General features: G+C 40.5%; 2 protein-coding genes across 3 annotated transcripts; one reads left to right on the forward strand and one right to left on the reverse strand.

Annotated features, from left to right (window-relative positions):
- Positions 1-8: 8 nt before the first annotated feature.
- cpap (centrosome assembly and centriole elongation protein) lies at positions 9-13,873 on the reverse strand. The gene is made up of 19 exons (XM_071481464.1): positions 13,726-13,873; positions 12,785-13,197; positions 11,910-12,036; positions 11,510-11,734; positions 11,205-11,349; positions 10,942-11,047; positions 9,838-10,629; positions 8,295-9,153; positions 7,382-7,514; positions 6,914-7,079; positions 6,339-6,470; positions 5,722-5,859; positions 5,244-5,343; positions 4,310-4,470; positions 3,952-4,041; positions 3,384-3,524; positions 2,686-2,770; positions 1,669-1,789; positions 9-1,321 (listed from the first exon to the last, which is right to left on the reverse strand). Exons 2-19 carry the CDS (start codon positions 13,166-13,168, stop codon positions 1,129-1,131), a joined length of 4,098 nt encoding a protein of 1,365 aa, XP_071337565.1. The 5' UTR covers positions 13,169-13,197; positions 13,726-13,873; the 3' UTR covers positions 9-1,128.
- Positions 13,874-14,275: 402 nt separating this feature from the next.
- ttf2 (transcription termination factor, RNA polymerase II) lies at positions 14,276-26,589 on the forward strand. Of its 2 annotated transcripts, none has more exons than XM_071481533.1 (23): positions 14,276-14,377; positions 14,595-14,700; positions 15,184-15,270; positions 15,498-15,567; positions 16,020-16,886; positions 17,813-17,933; positions 18,233-18,427; positions 18,581-18,738; positions 19,091-19,172; positions 19,420-19,545; positions 19,652-19,802; positions 20,214-20,319; positions 20,668-20,852; positions 20,981-21,134; positions 21,321-21,412; positions 21,898-21,983; positions 22,609-22,742; positions 22,879-23,058; positions 23,539-23,597; positions 23,756-23,909; positions 24,150-24,232; positions 24,900-24,974; positions 25,331-26,589. In XM_071481533.1, the coding sequence occupies exons 1-23, from the start codon at positions 14,350-14,352 to the stop codon at positions 25,473-25,475; spliced, it is 3,444 nt and encodes a 1,147-aa protein (XP_071337634.1). In that variant the 5' UTR covers positions 14,276-14,349; the 3' UTR covers positions 25,476-26,589. The 2 variants fall into 2 exon arrangements, with proteins under 2 accessions (XP_071337634.1, XP_071337642.1); XM_071481541.1 differs by having other exon boundaries at positions 18,245-18,427.
- Positions 26,590-26,855: the final 266 nt, after the last annotated feature.

Genomic DNA, 26,855 nt, shown 5'->3' on the forward strand with positions numbered 1-26,855 from the left:
ACAAGAGCTACATCTCAACAACACTCAACAAAGAGGATAAAATTTATTTTACAAAAAATATACAGTCAGCTAAGGAAATAAATATGTATTTAACATTTTTACAAATTAAAGTTATTGCAAACAGACACATCACACACCACACTAAAGCAGTTCTGTTTCAGTCTACTGCACAGGCGACATTTTGTTTGTGTACAGCATTTCATTATTCTCAAGCTTTCACTGGAAATGTAAACGATGAGTCTTCGAGTATTTCTCAGTCTGTTAAAATGTTCACAACTGAATGAGGTTTGGTGGTAAATCATAAACCAGAATTATCCTGATACAAACAAAATACTGTCTCATGACTAAAGACGGGATTTCATTGCAAAAACTCAGGTAACATTTAGACGAAAATATGCAAAACATTTAAGGTGACCTTTGGATTTTTCTTGCAAACAAAGTTTCTGTTTGAAGGACTTGAGTAAATCTTCGAGGTCTCACAAATGTGTTAAATGCACTTCCTCAAAAAACATTTGCAAAGTAGCTATGTGCCAACAGTGAAGAGCTTGAAAACATGAACAATGCAGGGTCATAAATAAAAATCAATCCAAAATCAATTCTGCTAATGTTTTATGAAGAGGGAAATGCATTCAACACATTTGTTAGACCTCAGTGATGAATGATGCTACATACAGACAGATGTAGTGAAGGTAAAGCAGCTGAGATGGGTCCATCTGGGAAAAAAGTGTGAAATAATACTGCTGCTTCTCTGGAGTGTTGGACGGTGTTGGATATGGGCATCAACCCGTGTGGTGCAATAAAATGAGGAGGCTCAACTTCCTCACTTTAAAATTTAATTAAAAAATAATTAAAATGTTTTGAAAGTTACTTTGACTTCCTCAAACTCTGGCTTTGTACGGTCACCTGTAGCTTTGCCTCAACCTTTGGCAGCATGTGTAAGAATTAAAGGAAGATTTGGGGGAAATAAACTTCTACGTGTGAAGCTGCAGCTGGCAGCTTTCCCTTCATGAAGCTCTAAATCCCAACCAGCTGACCTCTGACCTCCCTGTGGAGAGGGGGGGCAGAAAGACCAGTAATTCAAATAAGCCTTTGATTGGTTGGAGACTTGTGGTTTTGGAACCTGTGTTTCTACGCCCTGTGGTCCAGGATGACGTTGCCCTCTTTGTCTTTGATCCTGAGCCGTCCGGTGGGGTATCGGGTTTCCTGTCTGCCATCGGCATAGACCGTTTTCACGGTGCCATCTGGATACTCCCTCTTCTTGTAGTCTGCGGTGTGGATCTCCTTCTGGCCCGTGTTGAAATGGATCTCCTTGGTGCCATCCCTGAGAGAAACAGCACACATTTACACCCATTCGTTGTTTAAAGACTTAAAAAAAAACCTTTATCATCAGCCTGAATCAGAAACCGGAGCTCAAACAGACATTAGCACATCCCAGAGTATGACTCGCAGAAATACAAAACATTTGCTGGTTCCACCTTCTCCAATGTGAACATTCAGTGTTTGTATGTGTCAAATATGATAGTAAACTGAGTATATTTGAACTGATTATATATTTGGGTTTTTTGACTGTTGGTTGCTATAAACCAGACATGAGGATGTCAACATGGCAGAATGAGAACTTGCAACTATAGAAACAGCAAGAGGAGGCGGAGCTGTGGTTTTACTTACGGGTTAACCTGTATTACGGTCCCGTCTGTCAGCACGCTCTCCTCTCTGCCGTTAGGGAACAGGTTCTTCACCGTCTGGTCTGAAAAGGTGATTTCCTTGCGGCCATCTGGGAAATGCTTTTCTGAAGTGGGAAAAATAAATGACAATGTTTATACAGTGCAGTGTGATCATAACACTAATGCATCAGTTACTGATGTGCAGTTTGACAACCAGCCACAAATCTTTTTTCCCATTTACCTGCTAATTCCACTCAAATATAGACTGTGTAAAAATCCAGTGGAGGAAAGTACTTGGACATTTTAGAGGGAAATATTTTACCACATTTATTTAAAGATCTAATTACTTCACAGATTCAGATTATTAGAAGATAATCAACAAATACATTATAACAAAATATTAAAGAAACATATTTGAAGGTTAAAGGTTTCACATTTTTCACAATTTAATAATAGTTTTGACAAAACAATTAATCAAGCAATCAATCATTAAAATAATAATCATTAATTGTAGTCCTATAATATTAATATCTATTAACCTGAAGTGGACCACATCTGCAAACCAAGTGTTTATACATTTGGTAAAGTACTGCTGTACTTTTGCTTTGGTCAAACCTTTAATGCAGGATCTTTCTTTAGAACATCTGGAGGTGGTCAAACTCACATTGCTATCAGATCTCAGCCAGGTGTAAATATCTCTACACTTGGTATTTTTACATTAGTAAAGGATCTGAGTACCTCTTCCACCTCTGTGTAATAACACCCTGACTCCTGTGTACTACATAGTTCACTATATTTACCCTCCACCATTTTGTTTGAATGTCTGAATAGTTTCCTCAGACATTGCCACAACAGGAGGATAAAAGCTGTCTCCAGGATGATATGGACACTACCTCCAATATACCGCCTTTCAATGACAGCACAACCAAGTTGCAACCAGTGACTCCTCACAGCCAAAACTGAGCAGCTGTGGTCTGGTGGTAATTTTACTGTTTGATACAAAACAAGCATTAGTTTTCACCAGTCTGGTTGTTGGGGAAGTGCAGGACCTCCATGCCATCTGGGTAGGTGATGTGTGTGGTCTGGGCGTCAGAGTAGTAGTAGATCTGAGCACAAGGAGCAGAGCTGTGATAAGAGACTTAGCAGTGGATGAATTCAGACGGAAAACTGAAGTTTTCTGCCCAGTCAGGGTGAAAAGAAAAATCTATTCTTTTAACATATATGGGAAAAAACATCAAATTTCACATTGATTGATTTTTTTATTATTATTATTTTTTTTTTACTATTAATAGAAAAACTTAAAGTAAGTTAAACTGACTCCATGTTAACACGACCAAGAGTTTCTATTAGTGCTTACAGCCTTACTCATCTTAACAAAGAAAGCAAGTTTATTTGCACAAATATCAAGTCTTCACTGGTGGTCAGCCTCATTAGAATATGTAAATACAGTCTACGAGGTACCATCAAACACTTCACAACAACAGATTTGCCTACAAAGCTACAAGACTACAAATCTATTTTAACTGAACTGGTATGAAAAATGATGACTAATGATTTGCTTGGTTATTTAACTGCAGTTTAGTGCAGGACAAAGGTCTCAAAGGTTTCTCAGTTCTTTGTTTGGAAAGACCTATGAAGGTTGAACACAGTTATTTTAAATTGCTTTGAACAAAAGCAGCTGCCACATATATTTAATGTTATGTCAGGTAGAAGTCTCACCACTCTCTGGTCTGCTGTGACCTGCTTGGTGTCTCCGTTGAAGAAGGTGACCTTGACTGTTAGTCCATCTGCTGAAACCTCCTTCCTGGTCCCGTTGGGGAAGAGGATGAGGCGATCACCACCAGCCAGAACCTTCTCTATCTGCATGAACCAGAACCAGAACTCACTGCAAAACATTTTCTTCATCTTTTTTTCTGCATTTTCTGTAAAGTTAAGAGTAAAACCAACTGACAGTGCCAGTGGAGTGAACTGTCATTCACAGAAAATAGTGGAACAAAAGGCCAAATACTTGCACACTGTTGTACACTGAAGATGCTTGGGTTTAAGATCAAAAGATGAATCTGAGACAAGAGCTCAGCACTTCAGCTTTTATTTCTTGGTATTCACATCTAGATGTGTTTTAAGGGTGCTATATAAATAAAGTTATTATATTATTATTAAACTCTGCAGTTTTCCTCTGTGGAGTCTCGGGGTGTTGAAAACATCTATTGGTTTCCATCACGTCACCCAGTTTCAGGATTTCATATTCTGGTGATGTACAAGATAACAGGTCTTTCCACAGTCTCACCTTCCCATCAGGGTGCGTAATGACGTCCTGAGCTGAGTCTGCCTCTTCAGCCCCGCTGCACTCTGAGTCTTTTGGCAGAGAATCTCTTTTCTACAAAGTGACGATATCAAAAAGCAACAAATTATTCAACATGGGCATAGTGACTGAAGCCGGTGATTGACAGCAGCATGTCCAGATATGCTGTCCCCATTATATAAAACTAATTAAACTTAAAATTATAAACCACACTTGATGGAAAGCCAGAGTCTTAAAATCAGTAATACCTTCTCTTCTTTTGGTATGTGTCAGTAAATGTGCTGTTTGTATAGATTTCTTATACCAGAAAAGAGAGAACAGTCTGACTGACAGTGTCTCTTACCGGAGAGCTGCTGGTTGATTGTTCTTGGTTTGGCGGTTTGTCCTGGCTCTGGTTGGCAGGTGTTGACCTCTCCTCTGTCCTCCTGCCAGGCAATGAGGAGGAAGAGGAGGATGAGGAGGTGGTGCCTGGCCTTGCTGGCCTCCTCAGGCTGCTCTTCATGCCTACCGACAACAACAATTAACACACAACTAAAATTAAAATTTTAAAAAATTTTGAACTGAAATGAAAGAGACTAAAGCTGAAACCTTTATTAAAAGTGAGACGACTCATCTTTCTGACTGGTATGTCTGACAAATTTAAACCTGCATTGACTGAATTTTGGGCACTTGGGAGCAGTGGAAATATGCTGTGAAGACAACGCTGACATGTTAAATATGTTATGTTAAAGTTGATGTGACAAACTTGTAAGCAATAAGTTGCTTATTTACACATCCAGCTGTTACAGAGAAATGTTAGCGTTCATTTAGAGGTGAATTTAAGTCAAATTACTTTTTTAACTCCTTTTCTGGTGTCAAACCAACTGCTGAGGGAAATATCCGTCCATTTTGTTCACCAGCTACTCATGCGCTTTGTCTGTCAGCTGTTTGGTGCTGAACAGGTAACATAGACTGGGTTTATCAGAGCTGAAAAAGATATACGTATGAAACTTCAGAGAGCCGAGGGTAACTTGGATAGCACATTTCTGTTGGTTCTTCATGACATGTAACACCTTTTACAAATAGTCATGTGATCCCTTGTTAACATAGAAACATTGATTATCGCTGCTTTAAAGTCAGACTTAGGAGCAAAACAGCCTAAGGTGAGTCTGATTATGTACCTAGTGGAATAAAGAAGTTATAAGTCTGCAAAAACCTATAACTCTAAAACTCATGCACAAGAAATCTTTGTTTTTTTCACTGGTACAAATTTCTCTTTAAATGGAGACTAACTGTACCTGTAGCACCCTGACTAGTCTCCCCGGAGCCCCTTCGACTGGCTGCAGTGCTGCTCTGTGGAGGGCTGCTGCTGCTGCTTCCTCTAGAGTCAAGAGGACTCTGAAAATAGACAGAGAGAACTTGTGATCTCAACGTGATGTTAAGATGAGATAACGAACTGCAGAGATTATCAGAGCATCTACAGTACACAGGTATGCAAAGTGAAATAGAAATTGGTCAGTGCACCTGGTTGTTAAGTGTCACTTTATGTGTGAAGATAGGAAAAATCATAAATGAGTGTCATGGACATCACTGTTCAAGTCACAGTGATATAAAATATTGAATTCAGTGTCAGCCCAATCAAGAGATTAAGGTCAGATCATAGTATCATAAGGGTTTTGTGATCATAGCATTGAAAAATGAAACACCAGCCATAGACAGACTTCCAGTATACTGACACCACATTCTACAGAACACGAATATAACCAAAAAACTTACAGCAAATTTCACTCCTTTGGCCACAGATGAAACATTGTTTGCAAATAATCCAGGACCTTCTTTTGTTTCTTTCTCGTTCTCTGCATTGACAGGGTTTTTCTTCCAGGCACTGAGGCGGAGCTTTTCCAACATACGGATCTTAAATTAAAAGATGTAAAATTAATGATTCTTTAAGGCCATATTCATACCTAGTATCTGGACATGTTATCCAGATAATGGCATTGGCATTAAAATGATGCCGTTTTCTCAGATGTTGTGATCAGATCTCAATATGCAAATTAGTCACTGGGTTTGGTGGAGCTGTCAGTAGATGTGTCTTATTTATTGCTACTAGTACTATTTGTATTTTTTGCTGGGCTTGTTTAAGACAGCAGGAAGAAGCAGAGTTGCCAAGCTGGGAGGATTTTCCTCTTAAGAATGGACTCAGGCTGCATTTACACCTGGCTGAGATCTGATAGCAATGCAAGTCTGACCACCTCCAGATGAGGTCTGGTTGATCCGATTGCATCCCGATCCCACCGCGTTCGGCATGCATTTACATTTGTTTTTCCTCATCCAGATACAGATCGAATATTAATGCCAAGTATAAGTGGGGTAAAAGGGTCAGAGGTGGGTACCTCGTCCCGCAGAGAGTTGTTCTCCTGGCTGAGGGAGTCGATCTGTTGCCGCAGTCGGCTGTGTGTGGAGGTCAAGCGACTCTCCTTTCTCCTCAGCTCCTCCTGCAGGGAGCTCAGCTGCTGCTTCAATGCCTGGTGTGGAGGACAGGGACAGATTAAAGGGGAGTTCCATCAGTTACTTTTTATTTGACCATTTTGTCATTGATTTTGAAACACGACATGTATTTACACATGTATAATAAAAGAAGTTTAAAAAAAAAAAAAAAAAAGTCATTTTGTAAAATCTGACCATGGTGTAGGAACTGTTATTGTAAACTCAAATGATTTTATGTAAATTCTTGCAAATACACAATGTTAACATTAACCTTTCAGTTTTGAGCAAACCAAAGCTTATTTACACATTTGGCAGATCATTTTTCTGATGCTAATAATTCTTAATATGACAGTTTGCTCTAAAGCTAGTTTTTCCAGATCAAACATTAGTATTGCTACTGTGAATGTACATATAAAGTATTAACTATCCTGAGAAAATTAGCAGGTTAACTGCTGATGTACAAGTGTTGTCTGTGAGTCACCTGAATTTCCTCTCGCTCCTTCTTGTCAGGAATGGCTCTGGCGGCTGATGCGTGCTTCTCAAACAGTTTGCGCTCCTTCTGCAGCTTCTTGTTTTCCTCTTTCTTGTACTCCTCAAACTTGGCCAGCTCCTCTGCTTTCCTCTGCTCAAACTCCAAACGCTCTTTCCTACCAAAGCAACAACAAAGTAGACAAAGATTAGACAGAAATTAATTCCAAATTCAGGATGAGATGTTCATAATTCACAATTTGTTCATAAGTAGTTTTGTACTACCAATTTTTATATAACACAATTCTTTGTCAAATTTTATTGTGCAAGCAAACTATTCATTTTGACTTTGGTCTATAAGGAATTGCCTCATAAAAATGAATCAACATCATTAAGCAGGAAGTGAAAAGTCTAACTCTGAATAGGTACTTCTGTTTTAAATGATATCAAAACAACATGAAGTGCAGACAGATAAAATCACCTGAGGTTTTCCTGGTTTTTCTCGTTCTCCTGTCTGAGTTTGGTGAGGGCAGCGTTCTCCTTCTTAAATCTCTCGATCTCAATCTCCAGCTCAACTAGTCTCTCCCTCAGTTGTCTAGACTGGACCTGCTGGCCTGGGGACGAGGAAACATACACACACAGAAATAATATCTACTGCACCCAAAAACACATCTGATCCTAAATTGTCACTGGACTGATGACCTGTGACAATTTTTTTTACAATTTGAATTTGACCAAATCTTTTAAGGCTTAACACAGGTGGCCTCTCACTGCCTCTCTATGATTGTTTCCTGGAATTAAATCTTTTACAATTAAAAATGCATTACATGACACAATACAGTGACAGCCTCAGTTCACAGATATGTTACAGAAGGGACTTAGCTTAATGTTGCGTGTACTCAAGTTAACCAAATGTTATACCACAATATTAGAGAAAGAATAAAAGTAGAGGGCAGAAGGGCAGATTTGTTGACATGTTGTGTTGAACTGATGAGCCAATCAACCAAAACTGATAAGCAAAAATGACAAAATTCAGTGAAGCCAACTTCTCAAATATAAAGAATTGTAAATTCAAGCCAAATATCAATATTGTTAACAGACAACCTCTGTTGTTGCAAACTGGACTCATTTTGGATTATTGGCCAGACAAAACAAACATCTCAAAGGCTCTGGGAAATTGTGTTGAGCATTTTTCATTATTTTCGTAAATTAACAGACTAATCAATAAATCTGTTCATTGAAAAATAATAGTAACGGGTACTGATAATGAAAATAATCATAAATTGCAATTGTTGACATGTATCAATGCCAATCAAATTCATGTGTGAACAACAATACAAATTTAAAGGGAGAATAAAATTACTGATACAGGTTAAGATGTTTAAAAGACTCACCTGTCTCCTCCGCTGGTTTTTTGGACTCAGGAGCAACAGAAGCTGCAGGAGGAGGGAGTGGTGCATTCTGGGCTTTTGGCTTCAGCGAGGGGAACAACCTTGTCATGAGCTGGGAGGCAGGAGGAAGAGGGGGAGGGTCTGGCTCCACATTGGCTGAACCAATGACTGTGCCCTTATCCACCTCCACAACTTTGCTCACGGCCACCTTCCTCAACAAAGTCCGCTCTGGTGGTGAGATTCCACTGGCTGTTGCCTCAGAAACTGGACCGACTCCTCTAGTGTCACTGGGTGGGTCGACTGTAGTTTCTTCCAGGTCATTCCACGTGTCATCATCGTCAAACACGACTCTCCCCTGTTGGCCGTCTTTGTCCTCTATCAGAGTGGACTCGTCAGCATTGCTGAGGATGCTGTCGCTCTCCCCATCACCATCGCCATCTCGTGTCACATCTGAATCTCTACAACTGTCCTCGTCCTGATACGACCGTTTATCATATGGTGGGTTGGACTGTGTAGGAAAGGTAAAGGCGCTAGGAAACAAAGGTGGTTTGACCACCACTTCCTGGTCTTCAAAGTCAGAGCCTCCACAGGATGAAACGTGCTTGTCTCCTCTCCCACTGTCCTGTCCCTCTTTACCCTCGATGCTAACTTTGTTCTTGTTTGTATCATGTCTTATCTTTATGACAATTGCTTCTGAGTTCACAGACCGGCTTTTAAATGCCAGGCTACTGCTGCTGGGAACACTACTGCACCTCTGAGGTGGACCTCTGGGAGGCGACTTGATGGGGGTGGAGGAGAGCCGTCGCTGGTGGAGTCCCTGAGGAGCCTGCAGCTGCCGGTGCTGCTGGTCCATCTGAAGAACCTGCAAGTACAGAACAGTCTTTGAAATCACACAGTTTTACAGTCGGAAAAAAATCCACAAAAAATCTGTAACTACTGGAAATACTATAGCATCAATTCTTCTTTACACTATCCCAGTGCAAGCATTTTTCTTTCTTTTTTTAAATTCGCATATTCAAACTAAGAGAATATACTTGTATCATTAAGTTTTGTTGATAAAAAGTGGTTATCAGTAAAACAAATCAGTAGCTAATCTATTAACTAGGGACTGCAAAAATAACATTTGGCAGGCTATTACCTTTTGTTACACTTTCTCTACAATGGTCATTTGTGAGTACTGTCAACAGCTGGCAATAGATAGATGACAGGAAATGAAGGGAGAGAGACGGGGAAAGACATGCACAAATATCTCAAACTGGGGACATTTCTACTCACAATGTATGCCTTAACCTCCAGTCCACAAGGGTGATCCAATGTCAAAAAATATTGATTTTAGCCATCTTAAAAGAGCATTATAACCACCATTGTAGAGCACATGTAATACTTAGACATGGCATCCAGGACATTTCATGCAAACAGACACAGACTAAGTGTCAAATGAAGCATCATGCTACATTTTGAATGAAAAAGCAGGAACTCACAAATGATAAGAGAAAACATCCCTGACTTAGAAACACACCAAGCACTAGAGAATTGAATAAAGTACCTTCATGACAAAGGACGAGTTGGAGGAGAAGGACAGCTCTTCGGCTGCCTGCTCCAGTAGCTCAAACTCTCCCAGCTCCATGCTTTCCAACTGCCGGTCACACTCCCAGTGCTGGAGCTTCTCCTGGAACGACAACTCAAACGAGTCCCGAGGAACTCCATCTCCTCCTCCTCCTCGTCCTTCTGACCCAGTTCTTCGTTCTGCTGATTCCACTTTTGAACCACAATTTTTCTCTTTAGCTGCATATTTTTCTGCTTTCCCTGTCCCCCCCAACATGCCCACCTGTTTGGTTACAGGGTTTGGATGCATGTTGTGATGCTCGGGTTTCCTCACAGTCTGAGCAAACAGACCCACTGTCCTGTTATTCTGTTCCTTTACTTGCCCCAGTTGACACTCTTTGGTTTGTCTGCCCTCTAGGTCTGTTTGAACGGACTCTGATCCTTCCGTATTCTGCCTTTGATGACTACCCAAAACCTTCATCCGTGCTGTCTTACTTTCAGCTTTGATGTCCTGAGGTGGAGAATTAAAACCCCTCAATCGGTTCTCCTTGTTTAATACAGCAGTTTTACGCTGGACAGGAAGCCGCTGGATGCAATTTGTGCCACCTTTCGGGATAGGCTCTGAGTTGCTGCGGGAGATTACCCTGGCCTGGGGTTGTGGTTTGGAGTCCTTTTTCATCTCCTTTTTAGATAACGAGGCTTTTCGATTGTTGGTAAACCTAGAAAGCCCCTCGCCGCGCTTCAGAAAGGCCCTCTTGGGAGGGGCTTGTACAGCTTCAGCTCCATCTTGGCTCTGTCAAGGTGAGGAGACAAAATGTGAATGTAATGTGAATTTGGTTGTTTGTTGTACTAAAAGACTTAAAAGATTTGCTTTTTAGAAGAAACACTTAGATGTGAAAGCTTCCATGGAAGCACCAACACAAAGAAGTTCTGCTCACACCTACATTACAAGCGACAACACTTACTCTGAACAGGATCATCACCTACAGTGTGTTACAAACATAATGTATGGCTCATATTCACTTACACTGTCCACTGTGCTTTAGAGATATGGAGAGATGACTAATGATTTGCCCTTTTGCATGAAATCTTTATGTTCTCTGACCTGTTGTTGCCGGGCAGACTTCAGCCTCTGCTCCTCTAGCCTCAGTTGCTCCTCCAACAACTCCTCAAACGTCTGCTTGTGACCTCCAATGCCTGGCTTAATTGGTCTGACACACACAAGGCATACATATAAGGTTGTAAAAAAAACACGCCAATAAAACTGTAAATATAAAGCATCATTGGCATATTTCAGCTTAATCACTGGCTTGGTTTATCTCTTTGTTTAATGCTGGATATAGTTTTTTAATAGAATATAGCTTGCACCTGTCTTGCGAGATTGTATCTTCATTTCCGCCATGGTCTTCAGTCAAAGTCACGCCATTACTTGGTATTAATCTGTCATCATGCTCCTCAAAATGGCTTGAAGCATTGCTCTGTTCCTGGTCATCGTCTCTAGAGTTCCATGTGCCTGTAGGAAACACACAGGGAATTTTATGTCTACATGATTTATCATAGATATGTTAAAATTAAAAGTAGACTTGAGATTGTTGCACTCCAAATACAAAAACTGTGCAACTTCCATTGTCACATTACAGTAAGTTAAAAAAAACAAAAACTTGTTGTCTCACTCTCTTCCTTGTCATCCACCTCCTCATGATTTTGACCCATTGATAGCTGATCCCATCTCCCTGCCGATGAGAGCTGTTGTTCCTGTTGAAGGCCACAGGCAGAGCCCTGTGGCATCCCAGAGCTGTTTATGATGGGGCTGTATGGGCTCTCTCTGTAAGGAGAGGCTCCCTGGAGTGAGTTCTCCTCCCATTCTGCTCCTGACAGCTCTGAAGTCTCTGAATGATCTATAACGTACAATACAGTCAATCACAGCGTGAAGGCAAATATAAACACAAAGCTATGACTCAATGGGGGAAGCAGGAAAAATACAAACAAATCTCTCTCCAGCCTACGTATTTTATATCTTCAGAGAAACCAATTATCATCTTTGTGATTATTCTAATTATCTCTCTTTCTTACCTCCTATGCAGTGCTGGGACTCATTCATCATTCCCAGCAGCCTCTGCTGCTCTTCCTGGAGGCGAAGCAGCTCCTCCAACTGATGGGCCTTTAGCTGCTCCTGCATGTGTTGCTGCCATTTCCTCAACTACGCAAACACACAATATCACACAATGAAGTGTTTTTTTAAATTCATTATGGCTGCCCACCACAATCAGCCCCTTGTAACTGTTGTTTCAAAAGGCACTTTATGAATAAATGTGTCTTCCCTAGCACAGTAGTACACTGCACATAATCAACATATTAAAAGTGCTATAGGACTTGCATGCATACACTTCATCACTATTTGAGCCCTTACGGACATAAATAGTCTTAGTGGAAAAAATACTAATAATAGCAAGGAGAGACAAAGTGTGCGTGTGTGGGAGTGTGCGTGCTGAAGGTGGAGTTATCAAGTAAACAGGATGCAGTGATATAATCAACAGTGTAGTCCACACATCAACAGACATCCCAAAGTTATTAATGAATAAGTTGCTGCTTCTATTTTCATTTGGTTTGATATGTTCAACTAGTAAAAAATAACTCCTGAGCTGAACAGAACCAAATCACTATAACTAAAAGACCATCTACCAGTATCAACAGAATATATCATATCTGTTTAGGTACGGGAAATCAGCAGCTATTTTTTAAAGTAGATGTACTGGGAAGAGCTGCCAGTTTCTGCAAGGACAATATTTTAAGATATTATTGTCTCTTTTTTAACAACCAGGCTGTGGATTCAGAATAGAAAAACAGTACATTATTACAGTGACAATAGCAATTAATATTTGTCCCGGTACAGGCATAAATATCAATCATAGGAGATATCATATTCTGAAAAGCAATGATGTTCTTACCTCCTCTAGCTTCATCATTACGGGGAGATCCTGTGATTTGCTTGCCATCTCATCCAAACTGTCCAACTGTGCATTTGAATTTTTCGGCGGGGCCGAGTCGAGACTGTTCACTGGCCTGTCAGTCCCAGTCCCAGCTCCTCCAGGCGGCCGTGCAAATCCACTGACGCCGAGGCAGCTGCTGTCTGCGGAGGCGGGCAGTGGAGCGAAGTCGGAGGCGAAGGAGTCGTCTGGCTCCAGGGGTGGGGACTCCACGGAAGAAATGTGCCGCAAAGAACCGGCCAAGTCTGGGCTGGGGTGGAGAATAACACCAGCCCTGCTACTACTTGGCATCCATCGGGCCAAGAACTCTGCCTGGTAGTACTGCAGCCCGGCTGGAGATGACATGATGACCGCGCTGTCTCAGACAGGGTTTGCTAATCCGGGATTTAAACAACAGATTATGGTGACAGGTTAAGGGGTTAATCACACCGTGAATACACACGCTGTACAAGATGCCCAAATCCAGGAAAACTATATATGGTAACAGGTTTAAGCTGAAATAAAATTAGCTATTTGAATAAGAATCTGGCGTTGGCTGATTAAACGTTAACACTAAACCGCAGCAGTTCACGACAGCAGTGTCGGTTTTTAAACAAGTGTTTGGTTGGTAACAGCAAATTAAATCACAACTGTTTCTGCAAACGAAACGACTGAATCATGGACAGATGGACAACATTAATGCCTCATATTTTAAAACTCAGCTAATAGTTGATGGTTCTCTCAGGTTGAGCTGGTTTATTTTCTATGCGTTTAAAAGGTTCGGCTTCCTTGGTGATACTTGAATGTCGTTAGCAGGCTGCGTTTTACTGGAGACACAAACTTTTTTAACAGGTGTTACACTGTAGTGACAAGGCAAATACATTCATAACATTAATAAAAGTGTGAAAACACACTGTATTTACCTGTAACGCAGCAGAGAATGGGTGTCACTGAAGTACAAGTCTGCGTTGAAGAAACATAACAGACAAAAGTTTCGAAGCCTGCCGCCATATCAAAACAAAGCCCGCGAGAGCAAAAGAACGACAACAAATCTGTCGTTGCATTGTGGGTAATGTAGTTCAACCAGCTTTTCAAAACGTCGGTTTCGCTAGTTTTGTTTAAATGTATCTTTTTGCTTCGTATACACTACATTAGCGAAATTATGTAACAACTACACGTTTTAGGAAGTGACAATTTAATAAAATAACATTTTGAAAAAAAAAACTACTTACGAATTGTATCCGGTTCACGATGTAGTAAAATACTTCACAATAAAGGTCATTTGACGAATAAAATCTGGTGTACATTTGAGTTTTCATTTTGCATAGTGATGTTTTTATGTATCTATTTATTTACATCTGCGCTATGTCATTATATATGCTATTACATCTTAAATATTATTGCGATTTTTATTAACTAATTTGGATTTAAACTTTTATACTGATATTTACATACAGGATGTGCTTTCTGACCATTGTGATTGGCTGATACGAAAATACTGAGTTTCACATTTTAGCAACTGAAACTGAAGTTGAAGTGTCATCACAATGGAAAAGATTCTATGTAATGTTCACGGTAAGTCGCGATAAATGAGTGGTAATTATTAATGTTGTCAGAAGGTTAGATATTGTGTTTAGTTTCCATAAGTCCTAGTTGTGTTTTATTCCCCGAATAACTGTCTGTGATCGTCATGACAATGCAGTTTCATGTATTTTTGGCTTAACTGAACCTTATTTTTCTGTGAAAGTTTAAATGATTTGCTCAACAACCCGTTCTCTATATCCCCAAACAGGCAGCGTGTGTATGTTAAAAACCGGTGTGAAAGATGGACCAAATAAAGGCAAAAGCTTCTACGTCTGCGTTGACAAGGAAGGCTGTGATTTCAGTCAGACGGCCAGGTATTAACATCACTGAGGGCAGATATTTCCTTACTCATCCTCTGTGTCCAACACTGTGAGATATATTCAGAGAGGGTGTCAAAGGCAAAGGTGGTGTCTAATACCCACCGCAGCAGTGACATGGATTATAAATCGTCCTTGTTGGGAAAAGCTACAGGTTCCTTTATGACTTGGGGAGCCAACCAAAAAATGTATAAAAGTCTAGCACTTCAAAGTAGAGATGCGTGACACCACTGTCTGATACCTGAACATCTGAGAGACTTGATTAGATTGTCACTATCCTGTGTTTTGCTCAAAGAGTAAAATTTCTGGGTCTGAGCATTGCCAATGTCAAAATATTTAAGATTGAAACTAGCAGTTATGTAATAATAATTAAAGATTTTGGCAATTTTGGATTCAATCTCCCACTTTTGTGATTATGAGAAAAAAAAAAACCTTCATGTTTATGGTTTTCATCTGCATCATCACTATCCTCTCTCCCAGCATCTCGCCATCCCACTGCCTCCACCATGAGGATTCACTGGTGGAGCTCCAAGCTCTCACCTACAGTCAGCAACAGCAGAGCCACAAGTGGGTATGCGGGTGGACTGTTTTATGGTCCAAAACTGGAAGGATATTTCTTTGTCTATCATAACTCACAATAGAAGTGGTTAAACTTATTTCCTGTTGCCGCTTTACATAAGGTGGTCTGTTCGTAAAATGCATTGATTCTTATATGTAGCTGTCTGTAGGTGACAACACATTGGCTGCTGGTCTGGTTGGATCTTTAACTCTAAATTCATTCCATTTTTTTGCAGGTTATTCTACCGCTGTATTATAGGTAAACAAGCTGGCCAGAGGTGGTGTGGAAGTGTGCCTTGGACTGCAGTAAGACAGCACCTCTGACAGATTTCACCATACACATTCTTATTTATATATCTTAAATACCTTTGGCACCAGTGTCTGGGACCCATTAGCTATACACAACACTTTTATCTCTTTAACCCTTCAACCACCAGATGTGGCTGTGGAGAGGAGTATAAGTCAGATCCATGTAACTTCATGTTAAATTCTCATACACAATTCTGAAGGTTTCCGGAGAGATCAAATATATCAGGACTAGGCTAAATTTGGTGTGTCCCCATTTGGCACTGACTGTTCTCTGCTGTCTGTCGTCTAATGAACACATGAAATCACTAAATATATTTGAAAAATACTTAATCTGAAACACAAATACAAAATATCCCCATATGATATTGTGAAGCTGTGTTATTTTCCTGAAGTAGTAGTTTCCCTTTTGGAGACTGATTTTTCTTTGTCTGTTGTTTTCCATCATTCAGCCAGACAAAGAAAAGAGAAACCCTCTATCTGACACAAAGCTACAGCCCTCCTGCTTGCCACCTGTCCGAAACCCCTTTAAGGCCCCTGGCAAGCCGGACAAGGACTCTGAGTGGAGAAAGATGCAGTGTGGCAGAGGTAATGAGAAGGGAAGAGAGGAGAAAGACAGTGAGGCAAGTGACAAGGCTGAAGGAAGAGAAAGTTATCAGAAAGAAAATGTGGAGAGCGCAGGGGCAGGAGTGGACGAAGAAGAGGAAAAGAACCTGAATTCATCAGATTCTTACCGAGGTAAACAACTTCCAGCAGGGATGAAGTTAAAGAAGAGAGTTTCAGGTGAGGAGAGAAACAGCCCCAAAGCTAATGGTGTGGAAAAAATGACAGATAAGATGCAAGACAAGACTGAAAAGAAACACACTGATCAGGGCAAAACAGACAAACCTATTTCTACCTCTAGTGTCAATGCTGTTCCCTCTGAGAAGATGAATCAAACCTCACAGGATCCTCACAAGGCCTCGGCCCAGCAACCTACTGCTGGTGAAGCCTGTCTGGCCAAACAAGCCGACCCTACTGTTAAAGAGAGTGCCTCTAAATCTGCACCCAGCAGCAGCACCCCGGCTCCCGGAGACCCAACATGTAACAAACCAACACTCTCAGAGTCCAGTCAAACCAAAAACCACCAAGACAATGATGATGATGATGTAGTGTTGGTGTCTGTGCAACCTGCTGCCCAGAAAACACCCCCTGCTTCGGCTATACAAAAAACCCTGACCACCTTCCCAGGATTTCAGCCAACTTCTAAAGTCACTGGTCAACAGCGAGATCCCCAAGGGCTGCACAGTCTGCTCACTGCTCAGCTTCAGCAGAAAAAGGTGAGTGAAGACGGGACTAACTGAGAAAGACATAATTGGCTGTTTGGCCAGATTTTGAAAGCTACATGTGCAATTTATGAGCAACTTTATGATCCAGATTAGAGCTGGACATATACTGGATTTCTGAGGCTAATACCAATATTATTATAAAGAATTCTGATCAAGATAGGTGCCTCACACACATCTACAGAATCTTCTCAGAACAATTTCTGGTGACTGGTTGGGACATTTAAAGCAAAATATATTTGTGATCAGCTAAAATCAGCTGATAATATCAACCATGCTGATGTATCAATTGGACAACTGTCTTGTGTCCTCTTTTCTACAATCTGATAAAAACTGGGGGTAGTTACTGTAGCAGCCAGATAGAGAATGTTGTTCTTTTTCATTAAATAATAATAAAGTTTTGTATTTGTTAGCTACAATATAATAATAATATATTAATAATAATAAATAGCGACAATAGGCTTCTTGCTAAGTGGAAAATGTAGTTTTAGTAGCTGTATGTACAATTAAATTATCTCATTAAGTTCCAGTCAAACAATGGCATGTCATTCGATCACTTGATTTTTCTGTAATTAGGAGAAAGGATGTGAAAGACACAGCAGCTTTTATCTACTTTGTGTTGTTATTGCTGTCATGTCAATATGAAATACTTTATGATGTATTGCTGCTTTAGAACACCGTCTCTGACTTTAGAGATGGGGAGACATAATCGTAGTCTCTGTAGAAAGAAAATGTAGAAAGAAATACTGATTTACTGCTGAGACATTTTTAGTACCACAATTATGGGACAATAGTCAGGATTGCTATCTTGATTTCCTGACTTTCAAATGAATTGCGACAGAGGTTCCCCTTTGATATCATCTGTGTACCTGTTTTTTTCTGTCTGTTTATCCTCCTACCTTTTGTTTTCTCCTGATAAGGCCACTCTATCTGTGGTGAATGTGGCAGCTCTGCCAGATAAAGGCGAGAAGTTGAAGACTCAGGTGAAGGAGCTGGAGGAAGCGCTGGAGTCTCTGAGCCTCACTGCTGCTTCTCAGCCAGGTAACTCACCCACTTTAAGGTTCCATAAAGTTCAAAGTAATTCTGATCTCAGGATGAATTAACAGTGCCATGAATTTATTGTGTTTTTCATACAATGACACAACAATACAGGGAGGTCAAAGAACCTTATCTGAAAATAAGAGTGAAAAAGATGAATAAGAAAAACTAAGAACAAAATGCAAGAGAACAATAAAAGCTCTGTCACAACATAAATATGCAGAAACAAGTTGAAGTTACTTTAAAGTGGGGAGAGCAGTTTCATTCAACTGTGTCTAACTGTGGCAACTGTAATATATAAGCCCCTTTCCCAGGCTCCCAGGGTGGAGATAACAGCAGTGATGCTGCTCCAAGTAGCAGTCAGGTCAACCCATTCAGCCGACAGGGCGGCACCATCCTGCTCCCTGCCCCTCCGGCCCCAGGCCCCTATCAGCACCAGGCATCCGGCAGCTCCCTGGGGCTCCAGATGAGCCAGGGGTACAGCCAGATGTATGGAGGTACACCCTTACCTCTGTGACACTATCTGGTTTTAAAACTTCTGTAATAGTTTTTTTCTCTACGTTTATTTTTCTCTATATTAATTTTCTCTTTCACAACTTTTATTTATCATTTATGCAAATATCCTAATCCTCAGTCCTTCATGTTTCCAGCAAACCCACAGGCTCAGGCTTTTTATGGTGGCAGGATGACCGACGACCGTCTGCTGGCGGTGAAAAACGCCACCTGCGAGGCCATCGACCATCTCCACAAATCCCTGGAGTCCTGCCCCGATGCTGAGGCTGAAACCCCAGACCCCAAGGGCATCAAGGTATCACTCTCCTTCAGTCACCAGTCTGGATTTTCATTAGTGCTTCACACAGGATATCTGGCACCTCAAATTAGATTTAGAAGAAATGTCAAGGAATAATGCATCACCCCTGTCCACATACTTACATACTGAGTTTTGGGCTGTTTTGTGCTTCCAGGATTATGGCAAGGCCCATAGAGAAGTAGGTTTATAGTCACACCAGGCCTGGTCTCCCAGCATCACATTAATGCAGCTATAATGTTTTAGAATAACATTTTCAGCAATCACATATGTTTATAACCTTTGGGTGTCCACATACTTCTGGACATAGTGTTACTCTAATAACATTGTTCTCTTGTGATTGGTTGGTCAGGTGTCGCTCCTGCCCCATCAGAGGAGAGCTTTGGCCTGGCTGCTCTGGAGAGAAGCCCAAAATCCCTGTGGAGGAATTCTGGGTATGTTCTCCATTTAACATGATGTTTATTAAAGAGTTTACAATGAAGACTGATAAGAGATCACAATGAAAAGTGTGGGATCGAATAAAAGTTCAACTTGAGGTTATTTGTTCCTTTTTTGTATGACAAACCAAGTGCTATGTACCTCCAGTGACCGGAGAACTTGTTTCACATAATTTCAAATAATTGTTCTTTCTTCATTGTTTCTTCCCCTTGTTCTTCTCGCTCTTCCTCTTTTCGGAAATAGCGGATGACATGGGTCTGGGGAAAACCCTGACAATGATTTCTCTCATACTGACCAAGAAGATCAAGGCAAAGAAGGAAGATGAAAAGAAGGAAGAGAAGAAACTGGAGAAATGGATCTCCAAGACTGGTAACCTTTTATCATTCTTTCTGTTGGTATGAATATCAGTACGGTCCATGCAGTTATTTTTTACACTAAATAATACCTCTTTTTTTTGTTTTTGTTCATCGTCCAGACTCCAGCCTTGTGGTTTCTAAAGGCACTCTGATCATCTGTCCTGCCTCACTGATTCACCACTGGAAGAAGGAGATTGAGAGACACGTCAAGACGGGCAAGCTGACTGTGTACCTGTACCACGGCCCCAACCGGGAGAGAAGTGCCAAAGTGTGAGGGAAACATGCACACATTCACACCTCTGTTGTTTTCTCCTTTTCTCACTCTGTCTCTGTTACTAAAGGTGCAGCACTCCCTGTTTTCTTCGTAGTCACACAAAGTTTCCTCTGTGACAGTTTTGGACTTAACCCTACACCTGCTAATTACAAATTAAAATTAAAATGCAAGGACACCAAATAAACCCACGTGAGAACAGTTACCTTACACACAGTTCATCTGATCAAGCTACGATTCAGCTGAAAGGAGAATTATGTATCTACTGAAGAAGTTTGTTCATGATCAAGCAACAGAAATGAAAATAAAAACTTGATTGATGAATCGTAATGAAGGCAGTCTATATTTTTGTTGACTTGTTTAAGCACATATGGTGAAACTTCGTGAAATGTTCTTTGTCCATCCCCCAGGCTGGCAGATTACGACGTGGTGGTGACCACATACAGTCTGGTCTCTAAGGAGATCCCAGTCCAGAAGGAGGAGGCTGACAAACCTGCCCAGGATTCTGCTGATGTGGTGAGACACACAAACACACACACACACACACACACACGTCGCAAAACAGCAGCTTCAGTGCTATAACTTAAGATTCTGCCTGCAAGACGTGACGTGAATACAGCTGTAGTTTAACTGAAGGCTCTGGCAGCTGATACTTGATTCCATGTGTTTCCATTTTGGTACCAGTAGTAATAATGATAATAATGATAATAATACTTCCCACTGTCACTGAGCCCCCCGATCCCAAATTGCACCAACCACCAGCACAAATTCCTTGTATGTGGAAACATACTTGGTAATAAAAACTGATTCTGATTCTGAATAAAACTAAGAGGCTACACTTCATCTCTTGTCATTTTTCCTCAGCCATTGCACTCAGCTCCTCTTATGCGAGTGGCCTGGGCTCGCGTGGTTCTTGACGAAGCCCACAACATCAAAAACCCAAAAGTGCAGACCTCCATGGCCGTCTGTCAGCTGAGAGCTGGTGCTCGCTGGGCGGTCACTGGCACCCCCATCCAGAACAACCTGCTGGACATGTACTCACTGCTCAAGTAAGACAGAAACGCAGTGAATACATGAGTTTTCAAAGCCTCTGTACATTGGACGTGTGGTATTCTCAGTTGGAGGCACTTTATTTCCAGTGAGACTGATGTGTTTAGTATTGTGTTTCACAAACCAGGTTTCTGCGTTGTTCTCCATTCGACGAGTACAAACTCTGGAAAGCGCAGGTCGACAACGGCTCTAAGAGAGGCAGAGAGAGGCTGAACATCCTGACCAGGAGCCTGCTCCTCCGGCGAACCAAAGACCAGATGGACTCCACAGGAAAGCCACTGGTAGAGACACACTCACATTCATTGGACTTGTGTCTTTATGAGAATATTTAGTTAAGTCTGCTCGTTGTGAAGGCCACGAGGTTCGTCTTTGATTTTGTCTTGTTGTCAGAGTAATGTGCTTTCCATGGCCTGCAGATACCCTGCTCACTATTGACCTAGGCTAAAATGAAGTGTTAAACATTCCAGGTGTCTCTCCCTGATCGGACCTGCGAGGTGCATCGACTCAAGCTGTCTGAGGATGAGCAGGCTGTGTATGATGTGGTCTTTGCCCAATCCAGGTAACACGATGGCTTATCTTATTTTTGAATTTAACACAAGATTTATGAGAAAACTTTTCCCTTTTCCTTCCCTTGAAGGGCTGAGCAATTATTGAAAATATTATCGAAACTGCAATGTGGCCAAGTGCAATATCCGAAGACAAAGAGAGCTTGTTTAGTTCAGACCCCAGCAAAACTCACATCAACATAATTTTGATATTTTTTCAGTGAAAAAGAAAGTTCAGAAAGTTCCACTACAATCATGGCTCATATTGCAATTTCAATATCTAGGCCAGCTGGCCAAATCTTGACAGGAAAATAATTCACGCTTTCAGTTACTCCCTGACTTCAATCAAGGATGCTAATGACATCTCCAATGTCTAAATGTGTGTAACTGCGTAAAAAAGGGAGAATGCCATTAAATCTCAGCTGCAGTGGATAGAGCAATAAGAAATATATAGAATGAAAAAGTAGAATGGTGATTTTTTTTCTCCCTTTTTTCCTAGATCTACTCTGCAGAACTACCTGAAGAGACATGAAGGCAACGATGTGAACAAGGCGAACACATCTGGTTCTAATCCCTTCAGCAAAGGTGAGATATCACCTGGTTGTTTTATTGTCCTTGGCAGGAAAAGTGTGTCATGATTGTGGTTGTATGAATTTGTGCCTCATTCCTGGGAATGCAATTTGACTTTTCCAGCACGGAAAGAGATATTTGTGCATTAGATAGCGTCCACAAATAACCTCTCACACATCAGTTTTAGTCATTTGTCTGCATGTTCACGCAACCTGACAAAGTGTTTTACAGTGTGCCGCAATCACAGCGTTAGAGTGGGTAGCTGCTGATTCGGTTTTTCTGTCTCCAGTTTCTAATAGGATTATTAGAACGATTTGATACTTTGGATAAAACTTTCTGCCGTGTTTTTCTTCTGGCGGCACATCACATCCTGTTTGACCTCAGCTCACATTTTGCAGTGTGTGAATGAAGTAGAATGTTTTGTATGCATACATTTTATATATTGGCCTAACAAATATGCACATCATTTTGTATATGCAGGAAGCAACATGCATAAGATTATATGTAGATAATTAGAAGAATAAAATAAAGTAAGAGAAATGAGAATGTTTCTCAGCCTGACTTTGTTGTCTTTGCTAGTAATTCATGTTGCTGTTACTAAAGGTGGTGTATTAAATATATATGTGTCTTCACTCTCCAGTGGCCCAAGAGTTCGGTGTGTCGCAGTCTGACCCCGCTGTGTCCAGTTCGCAGCAGGCGTCCAGCACCGTCCACATCCTGTCCCTCTTGCTGCGCCTCCGACAGTGCTGCTGTCACCTGTCCCTCCTTAAAAAGGTACACACTCACATACACACACACCCGCACAAACAGTTTTGTCCTTAGATCAAACAGACACATAAATACACTCAAAGACCAACTGTGTAGTATACACAAGCACTGATTTTCTGTCTTTCTCATTTTCTCCGCTCAGACTCTCGACTCGTCTGAGCTGCAGGGTGATGGGATCGTCTTGTCTCTGGAGGAGCAGCTCAACGCGCTGTCACTCTCCTCCAGCCCCTCACCATCATGTCCTGACCCTAAAGACACTGTGGCCCTTAATGGCACCCGCTTCCCCTCACAGCTGTTTGAGAACACCAGCGAGAGCACCAAGGTGGGCAACCATTAGGCTCAGCGCCCTTACATCACGATCACACTGAATGTGATCTGCATCCTAGAGATTGTAACAAGATTACTCCTCTCTGTTCAGAAAAGGCTTACTGCCTTGTCTAGCGGGGGGAAAATGACAACATCATTAGATCAGAGGTTATTTGAAGGTGTTGGATACCCTCATCAGAGCCCCTCTCTGCCCATTAATACAGTTGTGAAAGGTCTAGAAAACATTAGCATGAGAGGAAGCATCTCCTCCAACACTGCAAACAATCAACAGTTTACACACACAAATCTTTGATAAGGCAGGGAAACACACATTGGATGTATGAATCAGAATAATGAAGCATGCTTCTTTGGAGTGCTTATTTGAATACATGTTCTTGTGACGGTGGCACAGGTCAGCTTGTTTTCCTGTTTGAATGGTGTTGTTTTATCACATTTTAACCACAAATCAACTTAGACTTTAACCTCATTTTTCCAGATTGCTGCTATTGTCTCTGAGCTGAAGGCAATCAGACAGAAGAGTGACGATCAGAAAAGGTGAAACAAGTCTCACAGTCACCTCAGACTCAAATTTTCTTATCCAGTCATAACCCTGAATCTGCTTGATTTTGAGTTACATCTGTTAACCTGTAGCAGTCATTGGAAGTGACTCCAATGTGTAATCCACGTGGTATCTCCTCTCTGGTGATACGTAGTGTGATCGTGTCCCAGTGGACCAGTATGCTGCACATTGTAGCAGTTCATCTGCGGCGGATGGGCTTGAGATACGGTGTCATCGACGGGACGGTCAACCCCAAACGTCGCATGGACCTGGTGGAAGAATTCAACACTAACCCCAAGGGACCACAGGTGAATCTCACACCACAACTAGAGAACCAAAATAAAACAGGATGAGAACTTGCAAACAAAAACTGATTGACTCAAAGTAATATGCTCTTTAAGCACATTGTTTGGTCAAAGTACAGAGTGGATGAGGGAGGTTTCCAGGGAGGTGAATAGTGCGGCTGTCTGCATTTTCTGGACTCTGATGTTGAGCATATTGTGACTATATATGTATATTGATTTTATATTTCTGTCTCTCTGCCAAAGGTGATGCTGGTTTCTCTTTGCGCTGGAGGGGTTGGACTGAACCTCACTGGTGGGAATCACCTCTTCCTCATTGACATGCACTGGTGAGACACCCACTGGCCCGCACAGTAGTAGTTTAGAAGTAGAAAATTGTTGGTTTTTGCGTTCCTCTTTTTGATGTAGCCAGCTGTTTTTACAGAGCATCTTTTTTCTTTTATGCTACTGTTCTTAAACCTCTTGTTATTCCTCTTTATTTGACCTTCAACTTAATTTCACTTGAAAATGTTATATAAATAATGTTGTTATTATAACTCATCATCTTTCTCTTTAGCTGTTTTTGTTTCCCTCAAGGAAAGCTATTACCCACTAGATATAAAAAACAAAAGCATAATATAAGAGGGTAAAGAACAGAGTAAAAATAGGCATAAATAATTAAATAGAAAAAAACAACTGCACAGCAGTAAGTGTTAGCAGTGATAGAAGTAGTGAAATATAGAGCTATAGAGCTGATAGAGCTATCTCTATGAAAGCATTTTAAGATATCACAACCTTTTTTTACAGTGTTTACAGTTAAAGTTTTTAGTTGCAGCCACACATCAGGAAATCTAAACCAGTATCATATTTTGTAATATGTAAAATACTATTTGGTGCTTAGGTCATCTCAAACATCACAACAGAAAGCATGATTCTATTAATGAAGTCAAAAGATGTTTCATGTGTTCATTATAACAACTTGACTTTTTAACCTCTGAACCCTGAATACTCTGACAGGAATCCAGCCTTGGAGGATCAGGCCTGTGACCGAATCTACAGAGTTGGACAAAGGAAGGATGTCACCATCCACAGGTAACAAATCAGCAGGACATTCAATGCATGTGCTGATACTTTTATTTGCTATTATATCATATGCCATTGTTGGGAAAGGACAGTATTGAGACAAGTGTGAACTCAGGAAAGCTACGTGTCAGAATACAACAAATTGCAGTTCCATAAAAAATAAAGTTACATAAAACAGCTTTTGTAGGCGAGAGTGGAACAACAAGTCCACATATTCATAGTGTTTTTGCTACATTTGCAATGGTTCATAAACAACTACTAATTAGAAATAATTAACTATAATATAATATATTGTTTGTCACCAGTGTATTATAATTTTGTGTTTGTGGGTTAAAAATAAAAACATTTGTGTTTTTTGTTGATAGGTTTGTGTGTGAAGAAACAGTGGAGGAGAAGATTTCCGCACTACAGGTGAAGAAGAAGGAGCTGGCCCAGAACGTGCTGTCAGGAACAGGAAGCACCTTCACTAAACTCTCTCTGGCTGATCTCAAAATCATCTTTGGTGTCTGAGATGGGAGAGAACTGGGGAAGCTTTGCTTCACTGTCAAACCTACATCTACAACACCACACAGCTGTTTACACATAATTAAAATTCAAGGTATAAACCTAAATAAATATTGAAATAAACCACTAAGATTGAGGTAACTTTTTTTCTAAACATAAGATACTGGAGAGTTTATTTTCCTCCATGTAATGACAGGTTTGTTTGTGCTCTCTGGCCTCTCTGAGCTCAATCCAGAGCAGGACCCTAACTGTTTTACAAAACATTATTGGGTTTAATGTGCCTTAACATCTTGTTTCAGGTTTTCTTTTGTTTAACTTTTCTTCTATAATTTCAAGACTGTCATTAGTTCTGTTCACTCAGATTCATGCTGCTTTTAACAGATTTACAATATTTCAGTTGATCTGAAACTTCAGAGATGTTGCCTCTGCATTGAACTGTTGCTCCAATGGAAAACTGGTCACTTTATGAATTTCTGTTCTTTTATTCATGAAGAGTCAAATGAAGCTGTTTATAAAAGAGGAAATCTTGGGTATCTTAATAACATTGTTGTTGTTTAGCAGGTAAGAAAAAGTTGCCTCCAATAGTCACTGCATTTCTCTTGTGGAGTTGCACTAAACAGGTGATTCTGAGCTTACTATACAACATTTTAAGATATATAAACAAAGTAAAGTTTCCTAAGACCACAGCTACATCTGCAGATACTGTTACAAACAGCTAGAAATCAAATTCCTCAACTTGAAACATGCGCACATCATGTAACTTCTACAAATAATTACAAATGTATATATTTCCTGTATCTGATACTGTGGACATACAGATTAGGAGCTTTTGTACCCCTTGTTTTTTGTCTAGAATGCTGCTTTGTGGCACTTTTTCCTGCATCTATGTCCTATGTTATGTGTGACAAATAATTTTGAAATATTTCTAGCTGTAGTATGCATATGTCTTACTGTTTATTATTGTAATAATTCATTTAAGGTATCTTACACATTGGAGGGAAGTAAATATTTGCTTCAGTTTGTGTCACTTGATGGAGTTTATTTCCTTTAGAGATGTTTTCAAATGCTTTTTCTGTGTATTTGGCATGATGATGTTTGAATAAATTCAGGAAATTAAATTATAAATTCATGGAAGTTAATTTGATAGCTTGCTGTACAAAGTCCTTTTTGTAGTAAATCGAAATGATCATAAGATAAAAATGTTTGTAAATTAAGTCAAGATGAACTGAAATTTACTAGGGCTTGTTTGGATTTGAGGATTAAACAAGCAGCCATAGCTGCCAAAAATATGTTGCTCTTATTATACTTTTTAAGACATATGAGAGATGTTAAAAAAAATATTAATTCCCTGATATTTGAATATCAGAACAGTGTTTATTTAAAATG

The sequence above is a fragment of the Trachinotus anak genome, unplaced genomic scaffold (genome assembly GCF_046630095.1).
Source record: "Trachinotus anak isolate AG129_WGS33_773 ecotype Australia unplaced genomic scaffold, CSIRO_AGI_Tana_v1 ptg000001l, whole genome shotgun sequence".
NCBI classification, from domain to species: Eukaryota; Metazoa; Chordata; class Actinopteri; order Carangiformes; family Carangidae; genus Trachinotus; species Trachinotus anak.